The sequence below is a fragment of the Dermacentor variabilis genome, chromosome 10, assembly GCF_050947875.1.
Source record: "Dermacentor variabilis isolate Ectoservices chromosome 10, ASM5094787v1, whole genome shotgun sequence".
Lineage (NCBI taxonomy): Eukaryota > Metazoa > Arthropoda > Arachnida > Ixodida > Ixodidae > Dermacentor > Dermacentor variabilis.
The window spans coordinates 67,091,503-67,116,393 of NC_134577.1; the positions used below are offsets into that span (position 1 = coordinate 67,091,503).

General features: G+C 46.6%; 1 protein-coding gene across 1 annotated transcript in view; it reads left to right on the top strand.

Annotated features, from left to right (window-relative positions):
* Positions 1 to 8,210, top strand: part of LOC142560675 (solute carrier family 4 member 11-like) — a 38,024-nt gene extending 29,814 nt beyond the window's left edge. The window contains exons 10-14 of the mRNA XM_075672926.1: positions 907 to 1,039; positions 3,314 to 3,714; positions 4,775 to 5,266; positions 5,962 to 6,175; positions 7,218 to 8,210. Of these exons, the coding sequence (XP_075529041.1) occupies positions 907 to 1,039; positions 3,314 to 3,714; positions 4,775 to 5,266; positions 5,962 to 6,175; positions 7,218 to 7,284 (1,307 nt within the window). The 3' untranslated portion in view covers positions 7,285 to 8,210. The remainder of the gene's footprint in view (positions 1 to 906; positions 1,040 to 3,313; positions 3,715 to 4,774; positions 5,267 to 5,961; positions 6,176 to 7,217) is intronic.
* The last annotated feature ends 16,681 nt before the right edge of the window (positions 8,211 to 24,891 follow it).

Below are 24,891 nucleotides of genomic sequence, written 5' to 3' on the forward strand. Positions count from 1 at the left end.
GTGATAGCCGCAGGAGTAGCGAAATCATGTGGTGCATTTACAAAAGAAAATACAAAGAATATGAAGGCTTTAGCATTTCATATTTCGTGGTAGCATGGCATTATATTGCAGCTTGATAAAAAAGAGGTACGTTGCTGGGAAAAAAATTATTAACGTCATATCAAGAGCACTCGCTGAATGTTAGAAAAAAGGTACAATATACCTTCATAACCAGTCCGTAATAGGTGCATTTTTTAGCTTTTTAAGTTGTATAAATCAGTTTGGCTGGTCGTTAAAGAAATAGTGTGTTCTACTGTGATGCGGAATTTAGTTTGTTTGTTTACCATGTTCAATATGGACTCCTGACAAAATATTATAGTTCCAACAGAATCAGGTTGTCCTAGGGCACATATCTTAAGGTACAGATGTTGAAACTGCAATCGGTGGTAGCTCATTATTCGCCAGTCTCAAGAGAGAAAAACCAAGTGCCTGAGTGAAGTTGATGTGCCCTGCAATGGTTACATAGGGGGAAGTTAGCAAGCTTCGTACTTTTATAGACGGAAAACGTGGTCCCCAGGTAACCAGTATATATAAGCACTAGTGCAAGAGTCAGAACATCTATAGAAAATAACTGAATAAGACAAAGAAAGGTAACTCCTCGGTGGATTCTGCCGGTGTGTCTGGATTACATGCGCTGTTCTCGTGCCCCTCAGTAGGTATAACAGCAAGCTCACGTATATAGACTGCCTTTCAGTTGACACTAGAAATGTGTCAAGAGTCAAGAAGTGTTTTCACATGGCGCTGCATCTTTTGAGGTGCAACTATTGCTTCCCGTTTTGTTTTTGCTTCTTTTTGTGTGTGTTTTTGCAACGTGTTCCTTTCGAGGTTGTTCAAGCTGTCCTGCTGACTTCACGTTTCTTGTGGCAGTCATCTACGACATTAGCCAGGACTTTGGCTTCGACTTCACCGCCATGTACGCCTGCGTCGGACTCTGGAACAGCTTCTTTCTCTTCCTTTACGTCATCTTTGACGTAAGCAAGGTCATGAAATGGTGCACAAGGTGAGCATCCGCCCGAAATGAGCACGTATGCGACGGGGCCATGCCGAGTCGTAGTTTTTTTTAAGGTGCTGCTGCCTGCTACACGATACGAGCTCACAAAGGCTGCAGCATGAGAGTCGCTAGGCCTTACGCAAGCACTTGCAACGTGGCTGCGCCGTTTTACTTGTCCATAAAATTGTTATCGCGAATGATTCCAGCGGTCATTCCCCAAATGCCTCTGACTAGACGGTAAAGCTGGCTCTCACAGTATGGCCTTCGCGTATCTTAAATTGTAAGTGCTTCCCCGAGCAAAACAAGGAAGAAAAATACGTGCGTCGTCTTTGTCCTGCACACAGGTCATCGCTCAAGTCTGTCTAACGAGCTTCTTTACCGCAAAGACTCTACGACATTCTCAGAACCTCTAAGGAAGACATAAAGACTGCCCCACCTCCGTATATAACTCCGTCTGTCGTCTCGGCTTTCTTCGCTTTCGCGTCTTTACGGCGTTTCTCCGACACAATGTGAGATAAAGGGCTGCAAAGCGTGCCAGTGGCTTCTTGCTAAAGTTTTGCAGGCAGTGGTTTCCCAAAGGTCATAACTGATTAGATGAAGCCAACATAGGTCGATGACGTGGGAAGCACATGAAAAATAAACATGTATCGTTTTAATTGAAGTCTGTGTACATTTCACGGTAGCACGTGCAGTCAAGCGTCGACTTCAACGAAACTCAAAGCGAAGTGCTTTCGGTTCCCCGACACGTATCTATAGAAGGGTAAAAGGCGTTGAAAAGCACGAAGCATGGGGAGAGTGCAACGTCTCGAGCAATTTAACGAAGTTATTGGGAGTAAATACGGGTACCGGCTGTGGTTGCGCAGTGGCTATGGGGTTGGGTTGCTGTGCAGGAGGTTGCGGGATCGAATACCCGGCCGAAATGCGAAGACACCCGTGTACTTAAATTTAGGTGCACGTTAAAGAATTCCAGGTGGTCGAAATTTCCGGGGTCCTCCACTACGGCGTGCCTCATAATCAGAAGGTGGTTTTGGCACGTAAAACCCGATATTTTTTAAAGTACGGGTAAAGTAACACGTCACCGGGAAATTCTATTGTATTGAAAATATTTTGCGTTGTGTTCATGTATTTCGTATGTTCAAATGTTCGTATACGTGTTCACATGTTCACATGTTTTACCATGCCCGCCTGAAGTAGACAGTTTTTCCTTTCAGGAAACTGCTCGTAGCAGTGGCTCAGCATTGGAAGTTCAGAATTGGCATTAGCAATATCGCCAGCTGCGCTGTTCCATTGGAGCTGAAACGACTGTCCTCTTCTAAGTGGAGCCCTAGTCGGCAGTTTCTTTCTCCTACAAAAGTTGCCTGAGGCAAAATTTGGATGTCGTCTTACATTTGAGTAAATGAGGTGTTATTACCATGTGTTTTTAGCAGTCTAAGTTCTCGATCTGAGTAGATATTTCTCGTGTGCCATCGACTTCATTATATCGAGGCGAAACTGTATTTGCATTCGCATTAGAGTTTGTAATAAATGGAACGAAAAGGAATTGAAACGGGAAGAAGGGCACATTGCCACTCATTAGAAGTTGAGCCCATAGCCTCCGCCTGACGCTTGCGGTAGGGCAGAACAAAGCCTAAATTATGCATACATTGATAAGAAGAAATTTCTTTTTTCCCCAAATTCATTGCGAGTGACTGTCATATCGAAAGGTCATAGAAACCGTCAGGAAGCAAGGAAGAATTAGATGCTTCCGTATACCATCCGTTGAAGGCTTGGGGTTCAATACCTGAGGGTCCGGTGAGCTGTCCAATGTCTATTGTTCTCCAGGACCTGCAGTGGACGTTCACCATGTGTTGTCGCTGCCTGACCCGTCGGGGTACCTTAATGGATGGCTTTGCGATGGAGAACAAAAAAAAACAAAAAACAACACTCGTCTGCTTAACTTTAGGCGCAGGCTAAAGAGCGCGGCGTGGTCAAAATTAATCCGGAGTCTTCTACTACGGCGTGCGGCACAATACTATCGGGGTTCTGGCGCGTAACACGCCATAATTTAGCTTAGCTTTTTGTTGTCTCCGCCGAGGGTCTATACACACGCACACACACAAAAAACAAAATGTAAGAGCTGCCAAGCTATGGACTGACCAAACACGGCTATACGTCTTGGCCCGTGAGCAATAAGTTCTGCAGGACAATACACGAGGAAGGCCTCCGTGTCTTCACTGAACCGCACAAATATGCAGCGCGGCAAGTTCTATGAATAGAAGGGAAAACGCGTCCAATCACTCGCAGGTCCACCGAAGAAATCTTCTCGCTCTTCATCACGATCGCCTTCTGCGTGGACGCCGGTCGTGACGTCAGCAAGGACTTCCTGCGCCACTACCTCGCGCCGGGCTGTGCCGACACCGCCTTGGCGACCGGTGGCCACCTTCCGTCCATCGCGGCAGTCAACAACACCAGCACCATCGGCGTTGCAGACGCGGTGTTGGTGTCCTCGCACTGCCAGCGAGAGACGAGCCTCCTCTTCCTGATGCTCGCGCTGGGCACTTGCATGCTGGGCGTGACGCTGTACAACTTCAACAAGACCCCCTACCTGCAGACCTACCTGCGAAACCTGCTGTCCGACTACGCGCTGCCGCTGGCGGTGGTCGTGTTCAGCTTCGTCGGCTCCTTCGTGTTCAAGGACGTTGAGAGTGAGTCTCGAGCAGTGATGTGCCGCCCGACCGATGCTCGCAGACACTCACGGATGTCCCCAGCCGCGTAATGTTAACGCATTCCTCCCCTACAGATTGAGTTTGATAAGAATATGAAATGCGCAACGAGCGATAGAAGAAAAACGTTAGGCGCAACGATAAGAGGGAAAAAGAAATCGAGTTGGCATGGGCTGTGTACGGTGTACGGCAGATAACAAGGGATCAATCGGAGTTACAGGGTCGGTGTCGGCTGAAGGGGCGAGTAGGTGCCGCACAATAGACAAAAACAGAAAGATCACTGGTTACGTGGTGCGCGGCTTGCTTTCATGTTTGTTCGTTATCTACAAAGTTCCGGGCGCACTGAATAGCAGTGGCCGAATGCATTCGTCCTATGTTTTTCTTACCCGCCGTGGTTGCTTAATGGCTGTGGTGTTGGGCTGCTAAGCACGAGGTCGCAGGATCGAATCTCGGTCACTGCGGCCGCAATTCGATGGGGGCGAAATGCGAAAACACCCGTGTACTTAGATTTAGGTGCACGTTAAAGAACCCCAGGTGGTCGAAATAGAGTCCCCCACTACGGCGTACCTCATAATGAGAAAGTGGTTTTGGTTCTTAAAAGCCCATAACTTAATTTTTAATGTTTATACTGTTTTTCTCAGCGATACTGCATTACATTTATGTAATGCTTAGCGCGATTTTTTATTATAAATATTGCCTATGTACAGTGCAAGTGCTGGCTAGAAATGGTAGTTTTTGACGGTTCATTTCGGAAGAGAATCTTACAGCCATCGCACTGCCGTTCCGAATCTGTCAGAAAAGTATGATTATAATATTTGATCGCGCCACACTTTTCGATTTCCATTATCAATGACGACAAACGCGAAAAAGAGTTGACAAAGGCATACGATGCTCATCCGGGAGGGCCGAGCAGGCAGCGATAAGATACTTCTGCAGCGAGAGTTTCGAAATCTACGAATGTTGCCAAAAAAAGTCTTTCAGTTGGTTCGCAGGCGCGTCGTCGTTGTCGCATCTCCATTTCCATTCTTTTCCCGCAACCCAGCCGAGCAGTTCCGGATCACCGAGGGCTACAACTTCGAACGGGCGAGAGTCGAGTCGCTTCCGGTGTCCGGGGTCTTCGGCGCCATGGGTCTCGGCTTCGCCCTGTCCCTGCTGTTCTTCATGGACCAGAACATCTCCGCCGCCATGGTGAACAACCCGAGCAACAGGCTGCGCAAGGGCAGCGCCTACCACCTGGACCTGCTCGTCGTGGGCCTGCTCAACGCGGGCCTGTCCGTGTTCGGGTTGCCCTGGATGCACGGCGTGCTGCCGCACTCTCCGCTGCACGCCCGCTGCCTGGCCGACCTGGAGGAGCGCGTCGACCAGGGTCACGTGCGCGAGGTCGTGGTGCGGTCCCGTGAGACGCGACTCACCGGCATACTTTCGCACCTGCTCATCGGGCTGTCGCTGCTCCTGCTCCCGTACCCGCTGTCCTACATCCCGACCGCGGTGCTGGATGGGCTCTTCCTTTACATGGCCGTCACGTCCCTTATAGGTTTGTGATGGAACGCCCCAAAATCGCCGACGGTTTAACTTTGGGAACTCCGCGTAGCTGTATCTAACGTTGTAGTCATTGTGACGACTCGTTACGCATTTTTCGTCCTCTGCTTAATATTGAGGCCCTCATTCTTTCTCTCGCGGAGCTCACGGAAAAGTAAGATACGGCGAGTGTAGAGCTTTCAGCTAAATAGTCTTTGTCCTCACATTTACATGGGTGGACTTGTCTAAAATCAAAACAGCCCTGTTGAAGTATAATCATTATACTTATTGCGTGGCAACTAATATCGCCCTGCATCAGGTTTTCTAGCGCGAACCTCAACTTATTAGTCATAGCGACCTTGCTGGAAGATTATCCAAACAATAACTATGCTCAAGACACTCCGTTATCCCAAGTAAATTCGCATGCACTGAGGGAGCGAAATGTTCACATTCATGGAAGTTAATTACGGGTACCACGTATTCGCATTTTCTCCGACTAGAAGCAAAAGCGCAGATGCGAGTTTTGCTAACTGCCTCAGCAATGATATCCCTCGTCAGAGAACCTGTTCAAGTCTATTCATGAAACGAGGGGCGGTATTAGAAAAGAAAGAAACGTAGACGAGATGGCAAGAGGTTAAACATACAGCCAATGCGCAATCTGAGCGGTGAATACCGTAGTTCTCTCGTCTTAGCCGCTTTCGTCTGTTGCAGGCAACCAGATGTTCGAGCGCTTCATGCTACTGTTCACGGAGCAGGCGGCCTACCCGCCGAACCACTACATCCGGCGCTGCCCTCAGCGGAAGATACACCTCTTCACCTTCTGCCAGCTAGTGCAACTCGCCGTGCTGTGCTTCTTTGGATTCGCGCCCTGGCCTTACGTGCAGATGATCTTCCCCGTCATCATCCTTTTGCTCTTGCCGCTTAGGTGAGCTTTGGTCACTCTCCACCCCAACCGTCCTGCATGATTTTACGAGTGAGGCTTTCCAGTCACGCATTGAAGGAGTGCAGTCTTCTGAATAGTGACATTTTCGAATCGAATACGAAATTTGAGAAAAAAAAACGACCTTGGTGTAACAGACCAAATATGGGGTAAATTCTCCTTTCTAAACAAGGCGAAATATGACATTCACAAAATATGACGTGTAGTCCAGTATCTGTGGTAAAAAAAAATTATATATTCACTTATTTGATACATGCATGCGGTGTCGTTCGCAACTGGGCTCTCGGTCATCTAAGAAATTAGCAAATGGAAAGACAGCAGCTTCCAGTTATTTGATGCCTCATGACGATTTCGGCCGGGAAACAACACGTCAGTAGGTGCACGCAATGCATTGTGCTCACTGAAGGAGAGAAATGTAGTATTCCAGAATCGCGCATTCTTTTAAAGGTGTGTGCAAATGCGGCGACATTGGGCAAGCAATAAGTTCCGTTGTCTAGCTCTAGACGGCAAGTTCACGTGTCAGATGTGAGGTTTGATGAGACATGTTTATTTAATAACTACAAATTATTCTGCACAAGTTGTATGCACCCGTAGGTACGCGCAAGAGCTGGTGGTGGCTCTGCGCTACAACAACGGCTGTACTTCAGGCTGTACTTCAGTCATCACTTGAGTCCTTCTGTCTGCTTCGATTTTCTGAGGTGATGTTTGCAATCTTGAATATTAAAAAAAAAAGCTATGCAACAATTTCAAATAATGAAGGCAACTTTGGCATTTGAATCAAATGAAAAAGGACTATCTTATTCGTGTTCAAAATTTTTAACATTTGCAAACCACTTACGCAATGCCTTCATTGTTGTGTACAGCTGCGAGGAAAAAAAAAAACTTTTCCCGTTTAATGGGTGTTTCTGCCGTGCGAGATGCCGAACGGAAAACAGAGGAAAAAAAAAAACAGAAATGAGAGACTTTCTGCGTCAAAAACATGCATGCTGTTTTCATAGACATTCTTTTACTTCAACCTTTCGCGCAGGCAGAAAATTATCGCCCTCTTTCTCGATCGAAGATACCTGGCAGCTTTGGACGGCAAACACCAATAGGACATTATTCGACGCAACTGCCGCTACCAGTGTGTGTGAACGAGATGAAGAACTCTCCAACCGGAAACAACACCAGTTGTAGGTCCCTTGACGCCGAATGTGTGGCTCCCCAAGCGGTTAGTCGCGTCGCGAAGGCGATGGAGCTTCTTGACAGTGTTACAGCTCTGAAGACCGAACTGCATGGTTCAGGCGTGAACCAGAACACCAACGCAAGAAGCTCTGAGACCGACGTTGAAAAAAAAAGACATTCCCAATATAAATGGGAAGACGTCCAGGAAAACAATCGCACCTACATATGATGCACTCACTGCACAGTTAAAAACTTTCTAGAGCTTCCCGTACTCTGGCTCATGCACCTGCAACGGCTCACTGCTGATTCTGATTTCCAACGTTTCTTTTTGTTTGAGTTCCCTGTTGTGCCTTGTTCCTTTTTCTTGTTGTTCCAGTGCAGCTAAGTCGCTACTGCTGTTCTCGGAACACTCGGTAGCATGCGAACACTAAACTTAGCACTGTCTGATAACGGCCCATGTAACGACTACAGTTAAACGTGTCACAGCTCAGGATTGCTTTGTTTGTAAACATGGGTGCGCTAAGGACGTTATGCGCAGTTCATGTCTATTCTAGTTATTTAAGGACATCACAGTCTTGGAGCCTTTACAACGATTTCGAGGTGGAACGATGGGGGTAACGTTGCGACGTAATATATAGCTACAAAGTAGGAAACGTTACATAATGCGACGAATCGGTTTATGCCCCTTTTTAAGAAGCGGAATGGCTGCCTCAAAACAAAGGAAGAGACGTCAGAGCATTTTGGGTGTCCTTCTACAGTAAACCATATATGTTCATTTTCGTTAGATGAGCTGTGTTTTCGCTTCTGTTTCTGCAAGAAATACACGCGAAATAAAAACAAGTCTCGACAAACCTTATTTCTAAAGAATGCTTGATCCTTTTGGTATATTTCTGACATTATTCATGCTGAAAGTTGGAGGCGCTTATAAGATTGGTAGGTACCTTTAGATTCGATTATGATGCTGCCCTCTGGGGAAGAATTTCCCCGAGCGGCGCGTTTTTGGTCACCGATTACACCGTCATATTCTGGAGCCATCGAAAAGGGAAGCGCGGATTTCCTTCGGCAAAGTCTTGAGATTAAGTAAATGTCCTTGAGTGCACTGGTTCGCCGACATGAACAGTGGATAAACTACTTCTATAATAATTCATTGTAGAAACTCGGGAGCTATGTTGCTTGCCTAAAAAAAATTCCGCAACTTACCGAAGTCATCATGCAAATACAAAACTATTACGAAAATATAAAACTATGTAAACGAATAATTAGCATGTACTCATGAATCCTTCTCGAGCACGCGGTATTACGAGGCGATTCCCTAACATCATTTATTACCAATGTGAATACGGTGAGGGCCGCAATTTTTTTAGCGATTGTTCGTTTCGACACTTTTGTTCGTAGCAAGTGCTTCCGTAACAACTGCACCATTCACTTGTTACGGAAAGCTACGACGTTGGAGTGTCACTGCGAGCACTCCTATGTTTATTCGCAATAAAATTGGGATAAACCAACGTCGGTCAGGTCCTCTCGTGCGACCCTATCAAAAATGATTGCCAGAAAAGCGCTGGGAATTAAACCCGATGCTTTCTTGTTTATAAGGTATGACTAGGCGCTTTCAATGACACCGGATGGTAATCGGTGAATCATAGTGGCTCTGCATGGACCCTTCGACACGCTACGCGGCAACAGCTGCTTTTTCCAAATGCTACATCACGGGATGCAGCCTTGTTTCGTCCAGCATCGCTTCATCCTTCGACGTGGCGCAACCTCGAGACCTCCTTAGCGATGGAGGTCGCGCCTTCCTCTCCGCAGTCGTCGAAGCTCTGCTTTCGGAATGCCAGATTATTCATCGAACGAGCATGGCATACCACCCGCAGACTGACGGGACTCGCAGAATGGTTTAACCGCACTCTCGGTGATATGGTCGCGATGTACGTGGCATCTGATCGCGGTAACTGGCACTGCGTTCTTCATTTTTTGTAACGTTCGCGTACAACAGCGCTATTCAAGCTACTACGCGATTTTCACCTTTATTCCTCCTGTATGGTTGCGAGCCTTCGCATACCATCGACACTCTCCTTCCATACCGTCCTGATTTTCCGAGCACCCACCTGTGTACGAAGCAGCCCGGCTGCTTGTGCAGAAATTGTGCAAAATTGTGCAGATATCATCGGCGATCGTCGACGATTTCTGCACAATCTTGCTGCTGTTCACATACCTGCGCGCCAGCGACGCCATACGGTACTTGTTTACAAAAACTCGACTTATCAATAGCATAATACGGGTGCACGACATCCGAAGAAAGCGACTCACTGCAAACACCGGAGATGATGCGCATTTCTCGACCAGCAACACCTTATCCACCTTTTCTCTGGAGCGTGGAGCACGCTATACCTTTACCAGCTCGATCCAGAAACTGGTCGGCCCATTACTCGCGCGTACTGAACGCGGTAGACTACTAATACTTTCCATCACATTCACATAAAGATAAATATCTGTGCTTATCTACAGGATCCCACGAGCCATTCTATGTGCACGGGTCACAGTAAAACGGTAAAAAAAAAGTCACAATAACTCTCACACGTATTGGTTCCAGCGGCAAGAACCTTGGGAAAAAACTGCTGCAAGTAGCTGTCTCCTCTGCTTCGGTTGAATCGATATTATTCGTTGACGTTATTGCAGACATCAACTTTGGTATGCAATGTCTTCACAGTACCTCATCGTGCTAGGCATACCTTGTGTTTGCGACTTGTAATTATGAAAGACGGATTTTGTGTGCTGTTGTCATCTTACATGCTTAATAAGCCGTTGATTGTAATATTTTTTTTCACTTCTGCGCTCCTTCTTGACCTGTAGTGTCCAAAAGTAAAACAAAAAAGGCAAACAAACATGCCGAACTATATTCATACGGAACTGGAAGTTATTGCGAAACGCATACGTGCGGGCCGTTCGTCTCGACTGCAGTCATATGCAAGCGCAGCGCAACAGCGGGTGAATTTCGATTAGACTAAGTGAGGGCCAGAGGGGAGACCTATCCAGCACTGCACTTACAGCAAATGTTTATTTACACCGATTACCACAAAAGAAGAAGATCGGGCGCTGATACTAATAGACATATCGTAGCAGGAGAGGCAGTGGAGGGCGACGAGTATTGTTAAATTATTCTAAAAGCAGCTCGGTATTAATATTTGGCACCTGGATAGTGTATGCATAGTTATACTGAGAAACCTTTTTTTTTATAGGTTCGACAGGAATATATTATTAGGATTCTAATTTGTTTGTAAACTCTCTTGTCTAAAAACTCTTGCGTGTTATATGCGCGTTCAGCACGCCTTTTTCCAGCGGCACTAAGTTGTACGTAGTTGTTTCACTGGTTGGTGTTGTCTTTTGTCTCTTTCGTGACATATGTCGAATTGCGGCAGAAAAGAATAGGTGCAATAAGACAAATTTGTACACCCGCATCTTGGAGGCAACAACCGCATTTCGCTGAGTTTACGTTAGGTGGCGCCACAAAACTGCTCCGCAGCAAACAAAGCGTCATCGCAAAGGTGCACAGTGTCAAAGCGTTGCTAGTACATGTACGTCATCACAAACCTCCGCTTATTGCATATTGGCTAGTTGTTTCAACGCCAGTCTTTCGCGAATAGCCATTCTCTATGTGTTATGTGAAATACTCCAGAAAACTCTCAACATAGCAGGACCGCATCTATTGCCCTAGGTTGTTTAAAAATTATAAAGGTTGTTCGCTGTGGTATAAAGAAGACTCCTCCAAATGTGAAGCTCTTGCAGGATAAAAAAACATTGGTGTAGAGTGAGAATAGATGGCTGTGAAACATGCATGAGAAAGAAAATACACTCTGGGTTTGACCACGTCACTTTATTGGAACTCACAAATTTAGTGTTTTTCATGATACAAAAAAATTCCACTTGTGCAATGGAGTGACAGTACGTACAATTTTGAAACTTACACTTCGCGATGGACCGCTCGGTGATGCACGCGATATGCAACATTTCGTTATTTCCAAAAGGTAATATTCACACAAATAAAAATGGGTTAATTAGCGCGCCTATACAACGAGGGCATAGCCGAGAGACAGGGAAGGGGCACCGAAGCTTGAGAAGTGAACCAGACGCTCGTCCAGTTTGCTACCCTACCCTGGGGTACAGGGAACCGGGAGGGAAGTGGGTTAAGAGATATAAGGGGTAGTCGGTCACGTGTTCGTTTTGTTTGTTCAAATTATACCAGGAATTTAAGTGTTGCAAGAGCAAAAAAGAAAAAAAAAAGCCTCGGTTGGGAAGTACAGCAGCGACGCAGCGATGATCCCAGAATGAAACGTTTTCATAACATACTCCAATCTCGCACCAGACATAGACCCTGGGAATTATTTTTCCAAGCCTCATTACGTTTGACAACGGCTGAACCATGAAAATAAGATAAAAGAAATAGCCTGCAAAATTGAAGTCTCTAAAACATCATTTTTCCCAGAGCCATAAGCAAATAGAACAAGTTACCATACGATGTCGCAACGATTCTCTCAAACGAGGTATTTTCAAACTCCATATGCCCACTGAAGTAAGATAGTGGTTTTATTTCTTTGTGTGTGTGTGTGTGTGTGTGTGTGCGTGTGTGTGTGTGTGTGTGTGTGTGTGTGTGTGTGTGTGTGTGCGTGCGTGCGCGTGTGTGTGTGCGTGTGTGTGCGTGCGTGCGTGTGTGTGCGTGCGCGTGCGCGTGCGTGTGCGTGTGTGTGTGTGTGTGTGCGTGCGTGCGTGCGTGCGCGTGCGTGCGTGTGCGTGTGTGCGTGTGTGCGTGTGTGCGTGCGTGCGTGTGTGCGTGCGCGCGCGAGTGTGAAAGTGCCTCGGGTATGTGTCTTGTTTTCCTGTGTTCGTTCTTTTTTTGTTTCCTCCCCATCCGCTCTAATGCCTACGGGCGCTGTGGCTGTTGTGATAAAAAAAGGTATGTTGATTTAAAGGGTCCCTGAAAGGGGCCCCCTTCCACCTATAGATTAGGTTCCTGTGAACATGTCTGCCAAACATTATTTCACTACATGCTGCAGGGGATTTACACTCTCTTGTCAAAAGCAGTGAAAAATGGCTTGCCTTCTTTGCAAATTCACCATGCAGCTGTGTAACCAGAAGCCTAGCCCAATAACAGTTGTAGGCTGGTTTCGTGAATGCGAGAACATGCTCACTAATACTATGATTGCAAATTATGAATTAAACGAAAAGTGTACAAGTGTGCGTTCTCAGGGAGACAAAAAAAGCTATTTAGTCCTTGTGCTTCCGGTCTACTTATGTACCCCAGTTGCGCGTAGCTGCTATTGGCGAACGTGTCCTCCAAGATCGCACCAGCGCGCGCAGATACGGCAGCAGTCACGGGGTGCCGCGACGAGCGCTCTCGTTCGCGAGACGATCATATAACCGCTTGCGCTTATTTGTATTTGTCAGTGACGTAGCTCCAAGTGCCCTACCACACATGCCTGAACCGAAAGTAGCGTCGAAAAAAATAAAGGAACTAAAAAGTTCCCAGACGATTACGATATTCTCTAATGCAAAATTTGAGCGCAGCTCTATACGTGTTTTGATTTCGCGATATATTGGTTTGCGCGCTGCATGAGCGGACCTCCGCTCATGCAGCGCTTTGTTTTCATATATGGCATTGGTGGCGTCATGAGTGAACAGATGACGCCCGCTACTCTAGCGCCATCTCGTAGCCATCGTCGCCGCCGAGCCCATCTTGCGCGGCTTTAGGATTTTCGTCTCACGCTTTCGCCATACCCTCCTCATCTGCTTTCCGCCTCATGGTTCCGTTGAACTCTCCTCCTCCGATTTTCTCTTCGCGCTCTCTTCGCTATAACCATCTTTCATCCTCCCCTGCTCTCCGCGTTCTCTCTTTCATAATTCGCTTTGCTCGTTCGCTCGGTTACGAGTGAACGCAGACACCGACGATCGCTGCACGAATTGGCGCCTAAGAACTGCGCTCTAACATAAATATTTTGAGCAGTGCCCCCTTTGTTCCCTTGCTGTCCCCGTGCCACGCTTTCCAGTGTGATAGCGGATGCGAAAGGAGAGAGCAAGCCGCGCATCAGTGCCATAACAACCTAAACTCCACTTGAACGATTCGGAAAAAATAAGAACGTTTGTGGCAGGAGGTTCATGAGGTTACTGACTTCAATAGTGAGGCCCTTCTTTGATCCGTTTGAAAAAGTGCTTCAGGACCCCTTCAAGAAACTGCAGCATCGTACGTGTCACTAAGTAAGCTTGCGATACATCCTACATGCCTCCTACATGACGCGTTTCGGCGATGGCAATACGGTGTGTCGCTGTATTGCTTCTATGTTAATCGCAGCAAATTTTACAGCAATCGTAAGATGGTTTCTGCCGATTTTTGTTTGTTTGCGAGATGCATCACCTGTAACTAAATTTTAGTTGAATGTATCCCCAGTACATCCAGCGTACCAACGTACCAGCGGTAACCAGAAAAAACAGATAGCGTACGCAGCTGCGTACGTAATGAAAATGAACAAGATAAAAAGAGCACGGAAACGCGGGAAGCCTTAGAAATAGAACAAGAAAACTGCAACTCCGTGAGCACGCCTTCAGTCATGCTGACCAATGCTGAAATCACTTACGCGAGGAATGCATAGACACACAGAACGTATTGATTGAATAACAACAAACAAACACGTGAGAACGCGATCTGAGAGGATCTTCTATAACCATAGTTCACGCAGTCACATTGCCTTGTTGTGTGCTTTATAGACTGGTATGATCTGACAATAAACCAGTTGGTAGTTTGCGCTCCCATGTGTCACCTCGTGTTCGTTTCATGTCCAGTGTTTCGTTTCGTCCCCATTGCGTCTTGTAGTACTTAGTGCAATAAAAATAAATAGACACCAATTAGCCCAATCCTTAGCTCTTCTTCATGACATAAGGCTTGGGTAACATTGCGTGACGGGCGGCAGGTACGCGCAGAACCGGCGAAAAGAGAGAGACAGAGAAATAGAAGACAGGAAAGGCAGGGAGGCTAATCAGAAGCACGTTCCCTTTGTGACCCTGCACTGATGGAAGAGGTAAGGGGACGAAGAGAGAGAGAGGATATAGAGAGAGCAGTTTCTCACACATTTGAGGATTCGCACCGAGTCTACACACGGTTGCCAAGACGTGTAGACTTGAAGCATTTCAACGACGCTTTCGTGGATTTCTGTGCCATCGACGTATAGGGCCATGGTAGAAAGGGCAAACGAAAAGCATATCCCCTAGCCTGCACCAGAGGATCACAGATGAACCTCACTTCCAGAGAGAAATCTAGTTATGACCAAGTATAAGATAAGTCTAACAAGCATTTAAATCATTGACGGTAAAATCTGTAAGAGATGTTACCCCTCAATGCTGCGGATATTGATGCCCGTGGCGCAGACACCAAGCGACCAGTATTTCAAGCAACAAAACGAGACAGCTTACCGCGTCTAAAATGACCTTCTGCACCAACAGGCTGCTCACGTCGAACTGAGTCTCGGCGACTTCGTAGACGTATTTTCTCGCATCCAGAGGAATCACCCTATGCTCTAGAGTAGCAAGAAATAACCTTCTCAAAGGTTTGTGCACTTCCAGAAACTTGTGCATTTGGTATCCGCACGGCTGCATCCTCAAGTGTTCGACGAACGGTAGAACGTTGGGGAACTTTTCGAGGGAAGCGTGGGGTTGCTCGAGGCCGTTGTAACAGACTCGATCGCGCTGCCACGCGCACTGGAGACAATCGGAAAAGTTTTCCCTAACGAGTCCGCGTTTTCCGACGCTCGCGAACGCTAACTGAAGCTTGTTTGTCAGTGATCGTCTCGACGCGCAGCTCGGTCTCCTCTTTAAGTCTTCGTGGCCCACCGTGCTCCCGACGACGCAAGGGGCGACTTCGCGTCTGTCAAGTGCGTCCTCGAGTTTCTGCAACGTGTCTATGCGAGAGGAGGGACGCCTAAGCGTTACGATAGACGTCAGCTCGCTGCGGAAGTAAACGGAAAGCGGGAGTATCGCGACAAGCCATAGACCGAGAATGGCACTGCGAAGGATGGACGTGCGACCGACGACGTGGGGCTGAGCGGCCGAGGTTCCCAGCACTGCAGCCAGGAGGAACATCGCCGCATCGGACACTCGGCGAAGAGTTGACCAACCTTTCCCGCCAGTCGCTGCCGAGACAATCGCAACTAGCGCGAGGAGAGACAATGTGGTTGCCACGAGTTTCCAGGACTCGCCGGTGACTTCCCAGAGCGTTACAACGCGGTGCGCATCCACTCGAGAATAGAATGTGCTGTGCATGAGAAAGATGAATGGGAAATCAAATTCGAGTACCGCATCCGAGCCTAAACATACCATATCAAGCACCATATTCCATCTGTTAGCGTATATCCCTTGCGTCATCATCGCGTAGTCAGAAATGTCCAGTCGTTTAACAGTAACGTTTTTCGCTTTCAGTAACGCAAACATCTTTCTAGCCCTCGCGCTTTCACAAGAACTGACATTGTTCCTTTTAAACATGCCTTTCCGGCACGCCACCACCAACTGCTGTCCGGAAAGGCGCTTTGCGCTCGAACGTTGTAGAATTCGCAGCTTCCCCAACATTCGCAAAGATCCAGGGTTCAGATCCACAGAAGATTCGAGAGGCCAGAAAATGCTCTGTACGGCGGTGGAGTTAATTCCGAGAACTCCAACTACGTCACACATCGACAGAGCCGGCCACGAGCTCGTATTTACGTAAACGTGGAGTTGTGAGTGGTGTCGAACGAACAGCCAGGGGAAGCAAGCGAACCGGTCGCCGCGCCGTAGCATCTGTATTGTTTCGAAAGGCTCTCCAGGATCTGCGGCGACAAATACCGGTTTCGTGCCGCGAGTGACGCTTCTCCGCGAATACGAATGGAGTCCTTCGTCCGCCACATGCCACGTGGTTATCGGTCCACCGAGCAGCCGCGCAAACGATGCGTGCGCTTCGTTCCACGGCTTCTCGAAGGACACCAGTATGACGTCAGCGATATTTGTTGAGAGAGAGGACACACTTGCTGGCACGTCTCCTCCGGGCGGGGACTGAGAGGTAGTCGCCCCGTTGAGAATAAATAACGCCAGCGTCACAGTCACCGATGTTGCGAGGCACCAGCTCATGCAGGTCATATCAGTGGTGTGCAAGCTGAAAAACAAAGAACCGTCTTGTGTCCCTATATTTGCGGTGTACACGTCACCTTAACTATCTTTCAAACAGGAGAGAAGTGCAAAGGAAGATGGAAACGTGAAACGACGAGGACAGTCGAACAAGGAATACCACAACACGTGTCAACTTACCTGCGCGTTCACGCACTTTGCTAACCTGAGAGATCCATGGTGTATCGCATTTGATGCTGCAACCAGTTGCAAACGAAGTTAGGCCTCGGCCTGCGCACCTGAAAGATGTTGCCAAGAAATTAAGTTATGACACCTTTCCTCCCCCCCAGCTTCGCAATAATACTACCTATACACTGCCGTTCTACGCGACTTCAGAACACTTTGCCAGTAAATTGTAACGATTGTAACGAAAAAAAGGCTAAGCTTTCTAAAACCCAACTTGATAAAAGTTTACCGGTCTACTAGTAGTCTGCGACATCAGTACTGCGCTTATCAGTCTATATCTGACTGAAGCAGACCGGACACTCGCTGAACTTAGCTGGAGCTGCTGCTCTTGTAGTCCACTATTTTACCACTGTAATTACAGACCCGAAGTGTCGTAAGCGCTTCTGCAAACAAACGTTAACCGCCTGTAGAACTCAGGCAGCATGACACAAGATAAAACAAAGGCTGTATACTTCTACGTACTGATACGTATATTGGTTTCTACGCGTCGTCGAAGCCCCACAGAGCAATATGAAGGACCACTGCGCTTTACAATGAGAAAGATCATTACAAACAAGGTTCATTCTTCTGCGTCATCGCTAAATTGCAAGTCATACTGGTACGATTACCTTTCCATCGTCCGGGTATGACAAGTGTTTCGAAACTATTAGACTGCTCGCCTTTCGCACTTTCATTTTATAACGTCGGGCAATGAGTTCCGAAGGGATTGCACAATTTTTCTGTCTTTTCTGAACACCAAAGTTTATGCGAACATGACTGTATATAAAGAAATAAACAGAGCTCTTAAAAAGTAGCAGATCATATTTGTCTGTAATGTTTTGAATGAATGTCGCTATTCGCGCGGTCCCGGCGTGGTTGACGAGCAGGGCCTTCTTGACATTCCGCCGAAGTCGTCGCTCAAGACGACCATGGAGGCTATCCAAAACAGAGGATTCTGGTTGGCTGCCCCACAATGAGGGAGGGTTCCTATATCATACACTGATTTAGAATCACCGGTGTCCGAACTAAGCACCAGCCCCGACCCGGAGGCCCGTATCTCAGTCTGAATAAAAAATAGCGTTTATACCAGTAGCCCCTGCTGGAACTAAATAACGCAGGTCCAATGACTACAGCCACTTCGGCTTGAATGGTTCAATATTAATTAATGCATTTACTGCTCATGTCTTGCAAATATGCCTGATGAATATGGCACCTCACTAAGATCACCAAAGGAAGCATTGTCGGTTATACAAAGCTGCGCATACTGCGATCGACCCTTGCAAGAGCGGTAATCGGGTGAACGTGAGCAACATTCAGTCATTCCTTAGTTTCAGCTCATTGCCTATGGCGAGAGATATCTTGCTTTTATTTCACAAACCTTATTTGAAAGTAGTAAAACTTAGCGGCAGACTTATCCCATTTGCAAAGAGCAAACGACGCCGGATTCTGAACACCTACAACAAATTACGTTTGAAGTAACGCCTAGAACATATCCTTCCGGCCTAATGAAGACGAATAATGAAATAAAGTTTAGTGTACTGGCCAGTTTACTACAGTCAACGGGTTTCTTTAAGTAAAGAGCAAATTATTTAGACAGAAGAGAAACTTCTTCCTGTGCAGCAGGGCTTGATCTTGATGATGGCACCTGATCAGTATTAAAACGAACACATAGCTTGAGCGTATCCCCATCGTAGCAAAAAACGTGGTGTTGGTGTGACGCGATCTTGACCTTAACGAAATGATGAAGTTGACATTAATATGTAGCCATAAATAATGTAATGTCACTGATAGCAATCCTGCGGGAGACACCTGCACCAATGAAGGAACTACCTACAAAACAAAAGTGAGACGGTTTGAACTTTCTACAATAACCAGATCTTACAAAAGAAAAATACCTCTAAAACCAGGTCAAGCTGATCCTCGCGGCTTGCCTTCACACAGAATACTTGAACAATGTCAGCCTCTCAAAGCACACGCAGGAATTTGCTGAAACGTATTTATATTTTCAGGATTTTTGGCATTTCCAAAGTAGTTGATAGTACATTGAAACGTTTCACAAAAGTAATGTCGTTTGAATATGGATGGCACACCTCACCGATTCAAGGAACACAAGCGTGACAAGTGAAAGAAGTAAGCGTGACAGCTCACGATAGGCTCCCTCATAATTTTACATTCGCCGTGACGCCTGAATTCTGCGTGGGGCTTCAATACGATCGCAGTCAGCAGTAATATGGGGCTGTCAACTCGCAATTACGAAACACGTCTTCAAACTCGCACAAAGCGCCGATTCGTTCTGCTGGGCCGTTAAGCGTCGTACAAGCGTCGTACACTGTACAAGACGATGAGCAAACCGAGAACAAAGTGAAAGGTGGAGCCAATGTTTCGACAAATGGACAAGTCCCTTTCAAGGTGTTTCGACAAGTGGACTTGTCCCTTTCAAGGCATTTCGACAAGTGGACAAATCTCTTTGAAGCCGTTTCGACAAGTGGACCAGTCTTTTTCAAGGCGCTTAGACGAGTGGACTTGTCTCTACCAAGGCATTTCGACAAGTGGACAAGTCTCTTTCAAGGCGTTTCGACAAGTGGTCAAGTCTCTGACAAGGCGTTTCGATAAGTGGACAAGTCTCTTTCAAGGCATTTCGACAAGTGGACAAGTCTCTTTCAAGGCGTTTCGACAAGTGGACAAGTCTCTTTCAAGGCGTTTCGACAAGTGGTCAAGTCTCTTTCAAGGCTTTTCGACAAGTGGACTTGCCTCCTTCAAGGCGTTTCGACATGTGGACAAGTCCACCTGTCGAAACGTTGGCTCCGGCTTTCGTCTTGTTCTCGGTTTGCTTATCGTCTCGAATTTACATCTTCAGCCTTCCCCGCGTACACTGTACGAGTCGTGCAATGTTCCAGAAGGCAGATGATTGCGTGGAATTGCGCACAACTCAGCAGACGTTATACGAGAAAAGCAGTCAGGGTACGCGTTGCCGCGTCCACCAGGCTGCCTAGACAGGGTCACGTTTCCCTCCTCACAACACTGATTAGAAGCGTATGCATATATGGTAAGTAGCATAAAAGAATGCATGACCAGTCACCTAGATAAAGCCGCAAAAACTCGCAACGAGGCGGCGCAAGCGGGACGGGCTTGAGAGTGAATAAAGCCTCGTAACGTGTAAACGCGTTATGAAGATACCACTTCCACAGCCACCACTGTTCCTGCCATCACCATATATATGGAAAAACCTGGCTGTCGCTTTAATATAATTTAGGCACAGAGAAAAAGCTTTCTATTTAAGGTCACTGAGTATTTCATTCAATTTGACAGGCGAGTGTTATGGAGTTTGCCGCAGCGCATTACTTTCGCATCGCACACAACTATCAAACACTGCAAGAAAAAGTGTCATGGCTCCCACTTCTTTAACATAACGTGTTTGGAATACTATTTAGAAAAACTGATGACACGAAAGGCTAAGTGATGCTTTGTATGGCCCTCCTCCTGGCCCTCACATGTGCAAGTGCGTGACATCTGGCCAGGATTTCCCTTTCCACGCGCGGCTGCCCAAGTCTACTTGAACAGACACAGGGCAGCCCAAGCTTTTTCCGCCTTAGTTTTCTTTCTCGACTGGCTTCTTGGACCTGTGTGACTTGCCACGATATACTTTTACATTTCCGTTATAGTGCACCCACATGAGATGACAGCCTGGTACAAGGAACTCACTTTGTCACACTTCCGTCGAGGAGACAGAACAAAAGAAAACACGAATCTGGTTGTTCTACTCTGCTTTACCGGCAAAACGCAGCTGTAATCCTATAACCCCTCTACGCGCTTGGTAAAAGCGCTGCCATCTCAGAGTAATTGAAGCACCTTACAGAATTTAGCCGCTGGGGAATTCGTACGCAGTTGCTCCCTGTGAAAGCGTGAAAACGTGGCATACTCAGGATATTCCAGTCAAAACTGCATATACCAACCAGTGCAGGCCCGAGGGGCTATGAATACCACAAAACTTGGTCAATATTAATCAAATGAGAAGGACGATGCAAAGACGTACGTCTTTAGGCACACATGCTGCTTTATGTTGACTTCCGGTATCCAAGGCGACCGATTCAGATAATACAATCGATAGCAACGACATGAACAAGACATTTCTTCTGCCACGGTTACGTCGACGGGCAAACAGACAGCATGCTCCTAGAGTCAGCTAAGCTAACGAGAGACATGCTTGGAAAAGCTATCCGTACCTACTCGAGCACAAACAGTTCCACTTACCCGTTCTGCAATTCCGGCACAGAAACAGGCATTCAAGCGGCTAATCAATAGGCGTGATATAACTGTCGAGAAACTAAGAAATAAGTTTCAGAAAATAAAAAAAAATAAACAATAAACGGAAATTTTTTTCATGTGATTCGGCACAGCTTGTTGAGAAACCTCTTCCGAATCGCTGTTATTCGATAACCTGACATGGACGATTCTTGTATTTTAAGAATGCCAGTTGGAAGTCACGCCCGTGTCAAACTATTTGAAATTTTTAGCCAGGCGACAGACTCGTGGACAATATTATACAGACATGGCGATACCTGAGTAGTCTAATAGAAACGACAATGCTTTTCATGAGCGTTAGCGCTGCTGGAGGTTTTTCTTCTTTTATAAGTATATAGCGCAGTAGGATTCGGCTCATCTAGAAAGCTTTAAAAATACGAGTGTTCAAGCACTCAGAATGTTGAATGTAATAAAAACAGGCAGACACGCAAACACGCAGACATCAATAAAAGAGAAAAAGACGAAAGATTGTGCACTCGAATTTTGGAGGCAACAGCTGCAATTCACGGAGTGCTTATCTTACATAGCGCCTAAAAGCTGCGCCACAGGAAAGTAAGTGTCTTCACAGCGTGTGCAAATTACCAGTGTGAGTTTGTGAATGTGTACCTGAAGCGGCGTTTAGTGAGCAAGTCTCCAAGTCAGCGCAACCTGGTGCGAGAGAGAGCTTCTTTCAGTCTACGTCTTAAGCGAGCATCTTTTTTTATGTGTTTTGCCAAACATCTTGGCAACTAAGACAGTCCCAACACTCTAAGCAAATGTTACGCAATAACACTGTTAGCTTCAAAGCAAAATATACTGTTTTCTCACTGTGGTAGGAAGAAAATTTCTCCGGGTGCGAAGCTCTTTTCAAGAGAATCACTTGTCTAATAAGAGGAGAGGGCGGAAGTAAAATATGGTAAAAAACTCATGAGCACGTAAGAACACACGGAAATGACTCTTTATGTCTCTTTATGCAAGCTCAACACATTTTTTTCATTAGATTTTTGTTTTACTATTCATTTCGCATCTGGATGGCCGCGCAACTCTACATGCGACAACTGCCGCTGCGAGGAGACGATTTCACATCTTCTGTGTCAATGTCGTCCCTACAGTGCACCAAAAGAACTTTCAACCGAATTAGAAAGAATGGACATTTGCCCTTTTAGGAAGTGAGTATCCTCAGACACTAGTCGAGATCGTTCTCAGCACTGAAGGCTTGAGGACAACTGGGCTGAATGACAGACCTTGAGGTGTGTTGCCCGCTACGTCGCACTTTGTGTACACGTTGTCCTTATTTTTATTTATTGCTCATGTCTTCAATCTTCTTTGCTTTCATTTGTCCCCTTACCCCCGCACAAGACAGGCTGCTGGTTTGTACGTTGGGTAATATACCTAGGCCCGGCTGTATTTCCCTCACTTCGTTGTCCTGCTATTTTTCTATCGTGAAAAAAATTTTTTTTTTCACTCCGGCAAAGAAAGAGTGGCTGTACACGTCATCTTGATGCGTCATATTTGCAATCATCCACTCGAGGAATGACATAAGCATTGCAAGGATTTTTAAATGTCACTAACCAGACAAATAAAAATGAGCTGCAGTGCAAAGACCATCATTACATGTAACAGATAACTTGCAGGTATCCTTAAAAAATAGTAGTAAAGAAACAGTGAATTCAGTAGGTACTAACCTATCCTACCATAACATGGGCGACAACAAATAAACGTCATCTTACCTGTACTTTTACGTATTTTACTAACAGCAGGTACCTTTCGGTCATCGCATTTGAGGCTCCAACCCTAGCAACTGAAGTTGAGCTTTGGTCTGCGGTCATGGAAAACGTGGTGTGGAAAGAAAATGCCACTATCAATTGAAGTAGCTGTCACGTATCTACACAATTCACGTTTAGTAAGCTACCATGGTCCTAGCGTGACAAAGGACGCAAGCCACGGCTGTCCCGGAATGTCAGGACGTAGCAGTGTGATGTGGCTGGAAGAGGTGAGTTTCATCGCAGTTGTCAATGATGAAGATAGAAACTTTCATTGAAATAGAGAAAATCACAAAATTTGGGTGGGGTCCTTAGTACAGCGCACCAGTGCTGGCCGCCTGCTGCCTTCGCCGGCTCAACCAGACATTTGTCATCTGGGTGCGACATTGGCAGCGCAGTTTCCCACGCCTCCTGGGAAGGGGAGGGAATGGGAGAGATGCACGGATGTGATTGGCCGGAGCGTGTGACGTGGTATAGGGAGGGGCATTCCGAGCAGTGTGGTCAGCTAATTCTGGACTTTTAGCTGGGGTTAGGTCATGACCTTTTCCCGCGTTAGGGTCCGGTGAGGGTGCGATTACTGAAGCCGGGCATCGATGAGAAGAATGAACATCTTATTGGGCGATAGCTATTTCTGGGTCACTCGTAGTTTTTTGGTTCTTCTAACTCCGCATACATGCCTTTCACTGGGTAAGAGACGTGGAGAGGCCAGCGGGATCTGCAGAAAGTATCGCGGAGTGGAATGAGAGGAGGAAAGTAATACGCACCTTTCCTTGCCTAACGCCATTCGACTTGGCCTACCCCGTCCGAGGCCGTGTGCAGGCTCCGCCGTAGTGCCGCCAGATGGCACCAAGTGTGTTTAAGGAAGCGCGAAAGAGGAGTATCCCTGCAGTACAGGCCTCATACATAACTTGTTTCGGCGGTAAAGATACGTTCCATCGCTATATTGATTCCATGCTAAACGCATTGCCGTCGATGCTCATCGTGGGCTGGGTTCTGCCAAATATTTCTTTTGTCTTTTTCCCACGTGTTTCCCCGAGCAATAAATGCATTGTTTAAATCTGGAACGGAATCAATCGTGATCTGGAAATGATTCTGACTTGTCCGAGTTTTCGGGCTAACGGCAGACATTTGCTAGTTTCCTCACAGCATTGTTGCGTTTGATCTGCCATGTTACCGCTTTTGATAAACGGTACAGATGTACAGATACGTGCCTTGTTCTGCGCAGTTTGGCTTCTTGGCAGCGTTGCTTTTTTATGCTGCAACCAAGAATTGCCCAGATTGGCATGTAGCGACGAGAGGAGTAACCTCGGATCAACGACCACACAGCAGCGCTAGCAGCCGTGTGTGCCGCAGGTATCCAGCAATGGCGGACACGCTCGGGGAGTGGACCGGAAGTGAGGCGCGTGTAAGTCACGTATAATGTCTGTATGCGTGTGGCATCCTTTGTGGCCCGATTCTGGATAAAGTGCTGTCTACAAATGTGGGTCATTCCCGCCGGGATATGCAGTCTAAAAATATGAGCCCATCCCAATGATAACGTGGTCCAAATTTTTTTTCCGGTGTCGGCTGCTAAACATCTTAGAAATAAATGCAATTACAGGGCACAAGGAAACGCGAACGAGTGCTTCATGTGGCTAGTAGAGAATAGGACGCGCTCACCAGACTACATAGAAAGTTTTTCCGTGTGCGAAGCTCTTCCCAAAGCGAAACACAAGTACAATATACGGAAGAGGTTGTAGTGAAACTCGCCAAGGAAAAGACACAGAGATGACCAGATAACTTTCTTAAAGATTACTGGTTGTTTTGTTCATCATGACACAAATCTTTTGGATGACACAATAACCAGAGACCGCACACTCAATCTTGAAGTTTACAGCATGTGACTATTCACACTAAGAAACGTGCGCTGATGAAACAAAGAAGTACTGCGTGCTAAGAATCACCGTAATAAAATTGGGTTGGACTACACATAGTAGCACATAATGCCTGGCAACTTAGTGACGTTCTTGAAGAGCAACAGAAGAAAAGAGAAAGTCAGGGAGGTTAACCAGTTGGAAACTCCCGGTTTGCTATCCTAAAGCGGGTAAATGGGGAAGAGGAGGTATGAAGATAAGACAACGGAGAGAGAGAGAGAGAGAGAGAGAGAGAGAGAGA